Source organism: Columba livia, chromosome 15 (genome assembly GCF_036013475.1).
Source record: "Columba livia isolate bColLiv1 breed racing homer chromosome 15, bColLiv1.pat.W.v2, whole genome shotgun sequence".
Taxonomy (NCBI): domain Eukaryota; kingdom Metazoa; phylum Chordata; class Aves; order Columbiformes; family Columbidae; genus Columba; species Columba livia.
The window spans coordinates 14,881,395-14,895,352 of NC_088616.1; the positions used below are offsets into that span (position 1 = coordinate 14,881,395).

A 13,958-nucleotide genomic window follows, 5' to 3' on the forward strand; every position below is an offset into this window, starting at 1 on the left:
TTGTTTGTGCATCTCTGCTGCTGTTGTTGTATCCGCATTGCTCGTCTGGCCTCTGCCGCGTGTTCTCTTGTTTTTACTTTGCACCAAGATTGACCTTTTGCCTCTGGCTCTTTTGCAGAGCCAAGAGTGAGGAGACAACTCTTAAAAATGTAGGGTGTGAAATTTCTTCTTCTGCACACATTCCAGATTGTCCTATCAGGATTGCGGTGTTCTTGAGCCAAGCCTAGTGGAACTGACAGAGGTGATGGGCTTTAGCTTTCAGTCTTCGTTTCTTCATTGTATTCAAAAGAGAAATCCTGTCAAGTGGTTCTGTAACTAAAAGCCATGCCACTGCCTCAGACATGTCTGGCTTTGTGCTGAGTACAGCAAGTTTCATTTATGCCTTTTCATCTATTGTTGTGCTTCTTGCTTGCTGGTGGCAACAGTCGTGCTGATCCGTCACCAAACCAGTGAAATTCAGAGAAAAGATTCAAAAGAAGTCATTGCCTAAATATGTGATCGATGGATGCTTCTCAGAAACGTGTTGCAGGAGGGCTGCAGAACAGATAACCCGTGTTTGAACTCGCTAAGGCCACAGAGCTCTCCCTGTCTGGGGTTTGGTGGTGCTGTAGATGTGTAAAGGATGGGGTGACACTGCTCTGCTGTCACCTGTGCGGAGAATGGGAGTCTACAGTTTGCTTACAGTTAAAGTGTAACCTCTTACCTGGGTTATTGTCGCTGTTGATGAGGCTCTGATGGAAGGAACTGGGATGTATGTATGCATTGCTTTCCAGGTCCACTGAAAAAGCCCTTAGGGACTCCCAGGAAGAACAAGCCTTGTGCTGCTTTATGTACACAGAAGATCCCGCAAACTGCTGTGAAGACGTTGGAATCGCGTAGCCATCTTTCTATCAAGCAGAGTCCTTGTTGTAGGACTAAAACAACTATAGGAGTACAAGGTGAAACAATCTGTGTTTGGTGAATATATTATCTAAATTTCACTTTTTTGTTCTTCTCTGCTCCGTTAACATCTGCTCTGAATTTCTCTGCAGAAACTTCAGTTTGAAATCTTCCACTGGAGGTAAGCCATGCAGCTCGAACGGAAAAGTTTTATGTGATTTCTTGGAGCAGACTGGTCTTGAATTCAGTTGAAAGCAATTAAGCATTCACACTAGTTGTATTAAGCCATACTTTGGCTTCATCTGAAGTCAGAGTGCCCTTGACTCTCGCAAGATTTGCAGCATCTGTTTACGGCATGTTTGTCAGCTAACTAATTGCCTTCCCCACTTGAACTTCTAAGGGAAAAAGAAGTTTTATTCATTCTATGGGCATCATTAAGACCTGCAAAGAGCAAAATATCTGTGTTGGACTCTAGGTTATTGAGGGAGGATTTTCAGGCGTGGCGGGCAGGCTGGTGCTGCATCAGTTCCTGTGGCATTTCCTTCAAACATCTGCTGATGTGGTTCTTCGCCTGGTAGAGACAGCACTGACATCAGTTTCTGAATGTTTGCCCTGTTTTCAGATGTGTGTAAGGCAGATCAGCTCCTGCTTATACGTGGCCTTTAGCACTGATTCTGTCCTCGCTGTGCTCAAAGGAACAGCCTTGACCAGCGAGTGTTGCTATGTTCTTATTAACTATACCTAATTGTAGTCTACTGATTAAGTTGTACTCTGCTCCTCTTGCCCCTGCCGCTGCCTGGCTGCCCTAATTACCTTTTTCAGATCTGAGAGTGTATACATTCTTTTCTGGTCTGCAGGAAAGTGTGCTTGTTGTTCCCCTCACTGGAGCTGGGTATAAACAACACTCCCCCCTCAAGATGTTGCTCAGCCTATAGCAGCTCCCATTCTGTTTGGCAGGGTTTTACCAGCATGCCTCAAAGACATTTTGCGTTGGGTAGCGCATAAGCCCCTTTAGGGCTTCTCTTCTTGGTAGTACGAACAGATGTGTCCTTAAATATCGGTGCTCAAAATGGTCTGGGAAGAACCAAAAGGGACAACATGCCTGTTTGTAAAGGGCTGTCTGACCTCCCCGTGCTGTCAGCCAGATAACGTCACGCCTGGATCTCGTTCCTCGGTCCATCGGCTCTGCAGAGATGAGGCTCTTCTTTGGTAACGTAGCAGAGCTTGAGAGTCTTTCCTGTAACGTGAGTTTCGAATGGAAATACTGTCAAATCCATCATTTGATTACAGTGCTGCTGTAAAAAAAGGCTATGTTTAAATGGCCTCTAGTTATTTGCACAGAAAGAATAGCTTTTAATAAACAGGGGATGGACCATGAATGCCTGTAGTACCAGTTATAATGTTCTGCACAAACATTACTTAGCATTGTCATTATCCAGCAATAATCCTTATTTGTATCTTACACAAATTGTGGCAGAACCTTCTATTTATCTAACCTGGACTTTTTTCTGAACAGGCCCTCTATAATTTGCACGCAGAATTGGCAGTCTTCTTCCATCTCTCAGCAGATATTTAATAGCCACATATTGCATTTCTATGCTAGTAAACCTTCATTATTATACAAAATGTACCAGAATGTTATGAAGAGGTATCTTAAATAATTAAACAGTAACTATGAGTAACAAAACAAACGAACAAAGTGCAATTTGAGCTGTGTTATTCTTTCCTTTTTGTATTCACTTATTTGCTAATTTGCTGAACTCACTGAACTGCAATGGCTCTTGCTGCGATTAGAGAATTTTTGCCGAGTTCCTTTGTAATTGTTTCTTTGCAATTAACTAAATAATAGAATGTTCTGCATGTTGCTCTCTGGGGAAAGGAAAGGAGCGGGCAGGTGCTTTTGCAATAGGATTTCCACCTCTTCCACCCATTTCCCTGGAACTCACCAAGTATGACAAGACCAGTAGAACATGAGAGAGTATTGCCTCAGGATCGAAAATGCCAGAATTAACCTTTTCTTATGATTTCTTTGGCTTTGCTTAAACCTTTTTATGCTGGCCCTAGTTGTGGCTATTCAAGGAGCGGGCAGTGGAATCTGGGGGAGGCTGGAGAGTTGCCCTGGCTTTGTTATTTCCATTGACGTTCAGCTGAAAATTAGAGGCAGCCCTGGTTGGAGAGGAAGGGGAATGTTCACAGAGGCCCAGCCTGGCTGAGCGGGAAGGCAGCACAGCCCCAGGAGCAGAGCTGATGGAGCGGCGGAGGCGAGCGATGCCCAACAGCGGCGGGGCGACCTCCCTTTGACCACCTGTAATTTACTCCTTTGTCTCAAGAGGGTAACTCATCCATCTGCTGGCACTTTAAGTTAAAACTCTTCTTTTTTTTTTTTTTTTTTCTTCTTTTTTTGAATCTGTATTGTTGGCTGAAACCTTTCATAATGCATATTAGGTCTGACAGTCGGGGGAAGAAGACTCTTCGCTTCACAGTATATTAAAAGCTGGATTATTTCATTTCATAGTGAATAAAAACCAGCCAGGGGTATGGGATTGCTGCTCTAAAAGGTGTTCTCATTGCAGAAACCATGTCAGCAGTAGGGATGTCTGGAGACAGAGAGAAGCTTGCAAAGAGTGAAAAAGGGTGCATTTCTACAAGTGCTTTTGCAGAATGTCTGGTGGTCTCAAGGGGAGAGAAGACAGCACTGGCTGCTTTATTTTGGAGGTTTAAACTAGTCTTATCTTCGCTGTCTTTAATTAGAAGCATCTCTCGTTTGCCTGTTTTGTCCAGTGATTCTTTAGCCAAGTCAAAGCAAGTTAGTGAACACTAATATGGCTCTCAGGGTTACTTTTTAGCAGGATTACCAGCTAACAGGCTGACATTCGCAGTTTGCTTTGGTTATCGTAGAACTGCTTTCCATGCAAGGGTGATTTACTGTGAGTTTTTATTCCTGGGATGTCACAGCAGTGGTGTGTTTGTTCATTTTGCTTTGGCAAAACAGAGAGTACCTATTTGTGTGTGGAGGGAAAGAAGCTGCTGTTATCTAAACATGAGAGCCTTGAGAACTGTCTTGTTGTCATGTAATCAAGAATTACCTGAATAGGATCAAATGAGAGGTGCTAGACATCTAAGAAATGCAAACACTGCTTCCTGATGTGGTACAACAGGCTGAAGTGCCCTACCGTGGAAAATACGGCTAGTGCTACATCCTGCGGTTTGTCTCTTATTCCTAGTTTGCTGTATTAATTTTACTCTTCATTTTCGTATTTTCCCACATCATTATGAATAAATGCAGGGGGGAAATTAAAACTGTTGATGCCTCTGTTTCTCTGTAATCCCAAATCCTCATTCTGCTGTAATTTAATCCATTTGTCTCTGCAGCACTTGGCTCTGAGAGGACCATGCACTCCAGTGCTGAGCCTGCTCCTCTCCCACTTACCCCCCATCACGGTGCCTCAAACCGCCGCTCCGGTGCTTACACCCCCATTTAATAGCATCCAGATATTTCTGTCATTTGTTCCAAAACGTTTTGTTCAGTTTGATTTACATCAGCGCTGTCAACCAAGATCTCGTCGTGGAGTGCCTGCTGCATCTGCTTCTATTCTGTGTCCATCATTTTGCTGACAAAGGTACTTGGATTTGCAGCCTGGTGGGGTTTTTCTGTCTGTGCAGAGGCCCATGGCAGCAGTAACATCTGCAGGGCAGATTCCAGCCTTGAGCGTTTTAGTGCCGAATTGCATAAACTCTGTGGTATAAGTGCCTTGTGCAGAGAGATCTCTTGCCCCCAGCGAGGTCTCTCAGCTCCTCATCTTCGGGTTGTTTGAACTGGAGGTGAAGTATGTTGGATCATTTGGCTTCAAAAGAAAACAAAACTGGCTGCTGTTCTGCTGTTCTCCTGCAGGAAAATAGCAACTTTTCTTGCAGAAGGCTGGAGGGAGTTGAGGTCTTATATCTTGTACGCTTGTACATCTTGTACTTGTTCACATACTCTGTGGCTGTGAACTCTCTGACGTGTGTCTTAATGCTATTTGTGAACGATAAGATTTCCTTTTAGCTATGTTAATAATACTCAGATGAAAATCCTGTCCTAGTCAAAAGCTATTAAGGTTGATGTTATATTTCAGAACATCAGCAGAAATGTTTATTTGATCCTGATGCGTTAAATAGTCAATTTTATCATTTTTTTCTCTCTTTATTTATAAAATGCATTAGTGAGGACAGTGTAAAGTCCTTTGTCTGTATAATATCTAGTAACCTGCTATCCAGAGTATTTATGTACTTACTGGTTTCTGAGATGTCATCCCAAGAGGGTATGGTCATATTTTTTACCTTTAAGACTAAAAATTGTTTTGTTCTGTTTAAAAAGAAATGAAAAGCCTTTCCCACTGAGTCAGGCTATAATCCTGGGGAAAGTCGTTGTGTCTGAGGGGCTCAGCACACGATCTGTTAATGTGATGTACACCTGGGTTTTGCTATGCAGTGAGAGGCTGTTATTGCCTAAATGCTGAGGTGTTGAACTCTCAGCTCTGATTCACAGTCATCAAAACAAACTGACACTTCCAAGTCCACTGAAGTTAATGAACCAATGTAATTGGTTTTGGGTCAGGGTAAGAGGCCAAACCTTTGGCTGCAGAGAGAATGGTGGAAGCTCAACCAGAGCGCTTCATCTCTCCGTGAAACAGGTGAAGACTGGGCACACCTGAAAAATCACACAAGGGTCCCAGCTGCATCTTTAGGCACTCCACTACTTCTAGAACTTTCCTGTTGGCTTTGGAAATGCCAAGATAGGCTGGGGAAAGGAACTGGGAGCCAGTGCTGTGGGAACAGGTGTGTTGCACAAGGTGTGTTTCTTGGCCAGGGTGGTTGGTGTGTCAGCGTTTGAAGACCTGGGAACCGTGCTTTCCTCAGCAGCACCCAGGAAAGTGAAACGCTGGGTGTGTTTGGGGGTTATTTTGGACGGAAAGGTGCTGGTATGAGAGCAGACGCCGTCTCTTGATGCTGGGTGCAACACCCACCATGTGCCCAGGCGCCATGTTACAGCACGAGTGGTGCTGGTGGTGAAGCACAGGTGACCCCCGGCCGCTGGGACAGCGCGGGGCACGAAGAACAACCCGTCGTGGAGGGGTCGCCGCCGTCCCGCCCCAGAGCCCACCTGAACGGCGGGGCCGGGGCCGCCCGGAGGGGCCGGGGCGGCCGGGGCGGAGCGCGGCGGCGCCAATGGGAGCGGGCGGGCGGTGCCGGGCGCGGGGGCGGTGGAGCCTCTCGGCGAACAAAGAGGGAGCGAGCGCGGCGGGAGGAGGTGGGGGGTGCCGGCCATGCGGGGCCGCCAGCCGGGGAGCGTGTGAGGAGGGAGGGGGACAGCGGGGCGAGCGGCGCTCCATGGCCGGCGGGTCGGGGTGAGGCGAGGCGGCGCGGCCATGGCGGGTGTGAGCTACTCGCCGCCCTGGTGGGTGAGCCTGCTGCACCGGCTGCCGCACATCAGCCTGCGCTGGGAGCTCACCGCCGCCGACTTCCGACCACACGACGCCGAGTACCAGCAGGTGGGTCCCCGCAGGGGGTCTGTGTGTGTGTGGAGGGGGGGGCGCCCGTGTCCTGCGTGGGGACGCGCGGGTGGGCGGGGGGTGCTTGTGCCCCCGCAGGTTGTGCGGGGCTGGGGGCTTAGCCCGCCCGGGGGTGAGGGGGAGAGCGGGGGGGGACCCAGCCGGCTGGGGCTCCTCGGTGGGTGTCTGTGGGGGGCATGCCTTCCCTGTGCTGTGTGTCCACCCCACGAGGGGTAGAGCGGGACACCGGTCTTGCTGGCTTGGGCCAGGAGGTCATCACCCCCCGGGAGGGTGAGCAGGAAGCCGGGGCTGATCCTGGCTTGGTGAAAGCCCAAGTTCTTGGGAGAAGGTAAAATGGTCCCCTGGGAGGGGGGGGCAGGAGGCAGCCCTGGCCAGGTGCCCTCGCCGGGTCCCTGCGCTGTCCCAGCCTCATGCCCCTGGCGGCTCGTTGCTGGGGTAACTGCGCTGCCCTGGACCTGCTCGTCCATCCCGCCAGCCCCGCATCGCCCTGACCCGCAGAGAGCCCAGCGGTGCCTTCCCGAAACCGACCAACTGCCTGCTGCAAAACAGATGACTTAACGCATGAGAGCAGCGTTAGCATCAAGTGCACGGGAAGATGCTCGCAGGATGCTTGTGTGTCACTTTTTGTTTTTTAAATGCTGCTTAGCCTGTATCCTGGGCTCGGTTGTCTAGGCAGGTAATTAAAATGATTGTGGAGTGGATCTGTGTGCTCTAACATCTGTGTTCTCTGTTGTCATCTTGGAACAGAGCTGCAGTGACTCTGCTGCCTTGTTTTGCCACGGTCTCTGGTTTTGAAAACACCATTTTGCTTTTCTGAACATACTTGCAGTGTCCTATATATGCAGCATCCTATCATGCACACAGGCAGAAAGGCCAGGGCATCTAAATGGTTCTTGTTTGCCCTAGAAATAAAAGGTATTACAAATACTTCAGAAAGCAGTATGTTTTGTGTTTTTGTTTTAAACAGATGAACAGATCTGTGGGCTGAAACTAGAGCAAAACGTGAGAAATGTAATTTAAGAGCAGTGGGTAGATACAAAGAAGCGTCTATAAATCAGTAAACAAACCAGACTTTTGACCTAACTTTGGTATTTGGGGCTTCAATTTGTTAATTTGTTTTAGTTCCCTTGGCTTAGCAGAGTTCAAGATGGCCACACACAGATGTAACGCTGCACAGCAGCTTAACTGCATTTCCATGACCTCAGAGGGCAGCTGCCTTTAAGACAAGGGATATGAGATGCTGAGGATCAGAAGTTAAGAGTTCATGGAAGGATGTTCTTCAGACTGCGTTGTCATGAAACAAGCACTCATTGACCTTTGAATAGGCAGCAGATGTACCGTTTTTCACTTAAATTGCTTAAAAGCATTCCTTGCAACAATCTGGGGTTGTGTTCATTTGTCACTTAATTTCTCTACAGTAATCACATTCTGATTTAAAGCCTTCTGCTGTTCTCCTGTGTAGCTGCCTCCCCTCCCTTGGTGATATTAAGGATTTCTTACACAGTAGTAGATAGCCTTTTAACATTGCCTTGCAAGAAAACGTTTTCTCAAATCCAAAAACTGAGTGTCTGGATTACTTAAGCATCTGTTGTTGAGAGAATGATTGGAGTAGCAGCAGCTTTGCTGGTTTTGGCGCTGGTGAGGGGCAGCAAACGGGCTCCGGTACCGCAGCCCCTGTTATTGGTGTCGCCGGTTATATAATGAAGCTGCTGTGGCTCTGCAAGTTGACTGTGGAGTTCGCGGCCATGCCGATTAATTCTAATGCAATGAAACAAGGAAACTTAATCCAGGAGTGGGAACTGTAGTGCTAAATGCTCTCTCATGCTTTAAATTGTTCTGAAGTTATTTTTTTGGTTCGAATTCTAGCTTTTTCTGGTGGGTTTGTTATGAATTTGCATCCCTTGTTCTGTTTGCAGCCTGTGCTGGCATAGCCCTCCCTTTTCTTTAAGAACGTTTGTATTTAGCTTGAGATCATACACATCCTGAAAATAGGAAAGTCCATTTTTTAAAATTTAAATTCCACATATTTGTATTTTCTTTGTAGGTCTCATTGGCACAAATTGTATGTATTTTTGTTTTCTGTTCCATTAGTGGTTGACATCCTGATTCCTAAGTATAAACTGTTAAACTGCATGTTGCATTTGGGTTCTCCAGTGGCTGAAGAGGGGTTGGTGGGGGTTGCTGGCTGGGACTTTATGGGGATGGGAAAGGACAGAGTGTTGCTAGCTGGAATAAGGAAGGATTAGCTTTACTAAACTGAGAATATCTTTAATGACTTCAATTCATCAGGTAGCTAGACTGTCATCAACAGACATACAACAGGGCTTGGTGTCCGTTCTCATTCTGATTTGTTATGAAGAAGGAAGCAGCATGTCCTTTCTGATGCTTCACTGCTGCTCTAGAAAAGATTTCCCAATAGATGCCCAAGGGAAAATGGTGCTTTCCTTATAAAACTCTTTTCTTTGGTAACCTCTTAGTGAAGAGCTGCCTGTGTTTTGTTCTTGTGTTTTGATGATCGGCATTGAACCTGCGTGTCAAGGGAACGTTGTGCCTGAACCAAAAGTGAAACGCAGTGGCTTGGGTTCGAGTGTCGCCGTGTCACTGGTTGCAGGGCCACGTGCTCCTGCAGGCGAGGAGGCTGCTGATCTAACGGGCTTCCCACCTCTGCCCAGCGAGGATTACTGTAATGCACAAGCCACTATTCCACTGAAGCAGCAGACAAGCTATTGTCCCCCAAAACCTCTCTGAAGCACGTGTAGCTCGTAGATTAGCAAATACTGCCAGTCTTTAAAGTCTAGGTCTTTGTTGTGTCTTTTGGGATGCTGGTTGATGGGGAATATCAAGAAGGACGTTGATCTAATGGCTAGTTATGCTGTTCTGTCCCATGCAGTCCCTTTTTACGGAGCAGGAGGGACACCCGCTGCGCACCGGGCTGTCTCAAGGCAACCGTTTCCATTGTGTACCAACTTACAGGGGCTTCCTCCCTTTGTCTGAGAGCATGAGAAACACGGCAATATTGTTGCTGAGGGCTGAGATCAATGCAGCTGCATTTTGGCTGCGTACCTTCTTCACCTGAGTCGATCTCTAAAATGCTCTCTCTCGGTATTACTTACCATTTGTCTTCTCCCACAGTGTATCTTGTTTCATGAGGTTCAAACAGTGTCTGTGAATGTGAAAGAGCGGAACAGGTCCTTTCTCTCTGGACTAGCTTGTTTAAAAATGTACGTGTGTCCTTCAGATGATCCACTTCTGCCATGACAAGCTGTGGACCGCAGTACAACTGGTTGTTTCCTTTTTCTGGGGGAATGTAGGTGAGCCTCAATGTAGAACAAGCTGGGGCTGGGATCCCTTTTTTGCAGGGGTTTGGTGTGCTGGTGAGTCCTGCCAGAGCTGCCTTCGTGTGCTGCTTGCAGGACTTGCTCCATAAAGTCATCCCTATAGAGGATCTTATCAGACCGATTCTTTCCCTGCTCCTCCCATGAATCATTGGGATTTGAAGATATCTTGATATGATCAGTTTTGTTCTGGCTGTATTCTCATCTGAGTCATACTGCAGTGCTCTGCAAAGCCTTTTCATTGTGTAGTGAGTCACAAACTCCAGAGTGAAGGGAATGTAAAAATGGAGCAAAGCTCGTGTTCCTTCTGAGAGCATCACATTGATTCCAGTTCTGGTCACTGCATGGTTTGCTGCTGAAAATGGTGATGGTCTTGCTAGTACTGTCCACTTACTTTCTGATTCAGTTAATCAGCCTGTAAAAGGGTCCTGAGACTGATGTTGTCACTAGTTTAATCTGTTTACTAATGTAAGTACTTCTATTTGTGATTTAGTTAGTTGCATGGCATTGAGTTCACTTTGTTTCTCAGGGTAGATTTGGTGACATACTGGAAAGAAGGAGAAAAGCTGAATAGCTTTTTAATTCAGTACAACAACAGGTGATGGGATATGTGACTGAGACAGTGTGTCTTTGGCACTGACAGAAAAGGAGCCTACTCCACTTTATTGCAGCTCTTGAGTCTCCCTGTGTGCTGAGAAGTGTACTATAAGCAGTGAAGAAGAAAAGAGGCTATAAAAGCCAAGCTACAGAGCACTTTGACTTGAATTTGTGCTCTTTCTTAATTGCTGGAAATGGCAAAGTTGAGCTGAATTGGTGTAAATGCATGGGTTATATGTGAATTAGGCTGGAATAAACCAAAATTCTCCAGTGTCTTTGGAACTCGTTCCTTGTGCCGCTCTTGTGCTGTTTCCGCAAGAGTCAGAACTGCAAATGCACAGATAGGAGGTGCAATGGTGGCTGTATGTGCTTTCGAAAAAGGCTGGATGATTGATTCACACCGGTTAAGATGCGGAACCACGCTAAAGGACACATTGATAAGAAGAGGGGTACGCTCTAGTCCTTGGTTTTGCGATGGTCTCTTTAGTGTTGTCACCCAGGAGTTTTCTTTCATACATCTGTCACTGGTTTTGTGTTGTAATATTCTTTTTCTGCTAATGTAAGGGTACTAAGGGGGAGTCCAGCAGTGAAAGGTGCTCTGTAAGCCCAACCATGTTTCTCTTTTCTTGGCTTGCAAACCCCAAGCATGTGTGCTTGAACCTGTAAGCAAAGGTTCAGCAGGGAATTAATTCAATCAGGTACTTTCTGGCTCTGTGAGGCTGTTTCCCTACACATAACAGCTAATGTCATCTTTGGAAGTATTTCTTGGCTGGAGCCTAAACTGCCAAAAAACTTGGATTAGAGAGATTGTTTTAGAACTTCCTCTACTGTACTGGAGTCTTATTTCAATTCTGAAAGCAAGAGCCTTTCCATAAATTGGAAACATGTGTATTAGTAAAGTTGGATGACGTGTTTTTTGTCTACTTGGCTTGAAGTCAGAGGGCAATGTGCCTTTCTTTAAGGGGTTAGACTGAAGGTTTCTTTCAAGAATAGATGGACCACTTCCAAGATCTGATCGGCTCTCCTGCTGTAGCACTGGTTTGCTTGTATTTCCAGAAAGGTTGGTTGACCCTGGTTAGTAGAATCCAATGTTTTCTCATTAAATTAGAGTTGCATTTAGGTGTTTAACAATTGATGGTAAATTCTCTCTTCCCTTTACTCATCAGTCTCAGTTGCATGAGTAACCATGCAGTAATATCTTTTACCAGCGAATCGTTGCTATAGTCTGACTCCTCCTTGATCTGGAAGAGCCTTTACTAGGGAACTGCAGCATAATGAAAAATACAGAATCAAGACAATTTTTGATGGCTGATTTTTACCAAAGGTAGACATGCAACTGTTTCTGCTGCTAAAACATCCAGTTGTGCAGCATCTATGGTATACAGACAAGAAAAAGAGTCAACCTTAGCCAGCTTTCCATCTGCAGCCTTACTTTTTTTGCTGACCCATGCTGTGCTGTTACGTTTTCAGATGGTCTCCTGAGAACGGACAGTTTCTGGAAACCCTGACTGTAGATTACTTTAGTCAAAAGAAGTAACTGTTGTGAATGTATGGTTTTAGCAGATCTAAGTACATGCTTGTGGTGACTTGGAGAAACGTGAAACACGTGGTGGGGGAAGGAGGTGGCGAGTGTGCCAACATGTAAACCAGGCTTGCTCCCTCTAGGCGGAATCCTAAGTATTAATCCTTTGCCAGGCCTGGTGAGCTTCCCAGTCTTAGGAGACCTCTGTGCAGCACATGGTGCTCTGAAGGTATCATGCTTGTCGTAGCTGGAAGAGTAGAACCAGGCTTAAAAGCGTTAGTCTGGGCAGGTGGTGGCCAGCTGCTGGCGCCTCAGCGATTCTGCACCAGGACAACGTTTGTCCTCTTAAAAAATCCTTTATTTTTTTGCTTTTTCTACGTGAGCTTATGTCTCTTGGTCTGGATTTAAGTGCTTATGAAGTAAATCTTGAGTAATGCATCCGCTTCCTCCGAGCGCTGCGTGCATCTTGCACTTGCCTGCATGCACACAAGTATTTATCGGTTGGGAGGAGCTGACAGCCATCCAAGAATCTTGTATTTTGGGTTTGCTTTAGAAAAAGGCAGTTTAAGCAGGAACTGCAAATGCAGATGAGGGTCTGTAACCTTCATTTTGCCACCAAAAGGCTGTAGCTACTTAGGAGGCTTATCTCAGTGTCCAGCTGCAAAGCTGATCACTAGTGTTCTGGAGAAAGGACTAATCAAAATCAGTTCGGTTTTACCATCTCTTCCTTTTTTTTTTTCTCCTCAATTCTCAATACCTTTTTGAACAGAAGAAAAGCCATACTCTTCAGGTTAACAAAAAGCCTTTGTTTAAATGTTGATGCAATAAAACAAGCGTTGCTTCAAGCAGATGTTGGTGTAGATTTTTAGTGCTCCTTATTTTTCATTATTAGGGAAAGTGAGAAATTCTCACGCAGAAGCATTAGGGATGACTCTGGAGATTAAGGGTGGGAAGTCAGGTGCTTTCCTCTGACTTAATCCCAAGGCTTTGAATGTGGATTAAGGAGCTGTGCCGCAAGTCTTCTTGATCTCTTACTTTTATTTTTGGGATTAGATTTATTTTTGAACCTGTAAACAAAAATTTGTCTATTGGGAATGAGATAGACAAAATCTATGGGTCTTTGTCACATCAGGTTTCTTGACACAGGGGTGTTTAGAACAGACAGTTGGAGGGACAAGCACCCTCCAATCCCTTGGCATATATATGTTTTATTTTTCCCCTTCTAGGACAAGAGTAATTTTACATCTCTTCTCCACCACCCGTTCCCCCCACCAGCACACTTACTGACATCCAGAATCAATGGTTTGTGCTGTTTGTACTCATGGCTTAAGACACTATTGCGACAGAGCTTTGCCTGGTCAGCTCTCTGACTCCTTTTTGGGGACTCTTCTGTACCCATAAGGATCAGTATGCTGCAGACTAAGCAACGGTGAATGTTTCTTCTGAAGTCATTCTTTTATGTTCTTTGATGTGAAGTGAATATGCTTGGGTGGCTGCAAGCAAGCACTGAGTAAGATGGTGCTCACTCTTAATTTCCTTGAGGTGGAGGAGAGTCAGCATCTTGTTTGCAGCTACGCTCTTGGTGACAGGCAGTTCTCCCTTTGGTTCTGTTTTATCTTTTAGTAGTAAACTTTCCACCACTCATGTTGAGATTTCCCATTCCCCTTGAGTGGGCAGGAGAACTTGGCTTGGGTTCAACCGACTGTAATTCCCATAGCTGGGAGAAGGGACATGATGTCTGGGAATTTATTTGCTCTGAGATTCAGACTAGACTTGAGTAACTCAGGATTACCTTCTGTGCTAAACTTTAATTCTCACTTTTGAGACCTGGATAAGACTCCAAATTCTTGGGAACATATTGATGTATGCTGGAGAGTTCTCACTAATAATAATAATAAAAAACCCGAATCAACACCCAGTAACCCTGTTCCTCTCTCAGCAAGGCTGTCTGCACTTTCTGGGTATGTCATTCTACAGTGTCCTTTCATGCTGCTTGCTAAGGCTTTCATCTCAAACTTGTCCTTTTTTTTAAAAAGATTTCTGGGTAATGAACCACTTGTAGTTTTTGAGTCG

The 13,958-nt window shown here is 45.7% G+C and overlaps 1 protein-coding gene across 5 annotated transcripts in view; it reads left to right on the forward strand.

Moving 5' to 3' along the window:
* Positions 1-6,158: 6,158 nt before the first annotated feature.
* The window catches only part of TTYH3 (tweety family member 3), a 77,876-nt gene continuing 70,076 nt past the window's right edge, over positions 6,159-13,958 (forward strand). For 2 of the 5 annotated variants that reach the window (XM_065031464.1, XM_065031463.1), the window contains exon 1: positions 6,159-6,410. In XM_065031464.1, coding sequence (XP_064887536.1) covers positions 6,288-6,410 — 123 coding nt within the window. In that variant the 5' untranslated portion in view covers positions 6,159-6,287. The remainder of the gene's footprint in view (positions 6,411-13,958) is intronic. The other 3 variants (XM_065031461.1, XM_065031465.1, XM_065031462.1) reach the window with 2 other exon arrangements.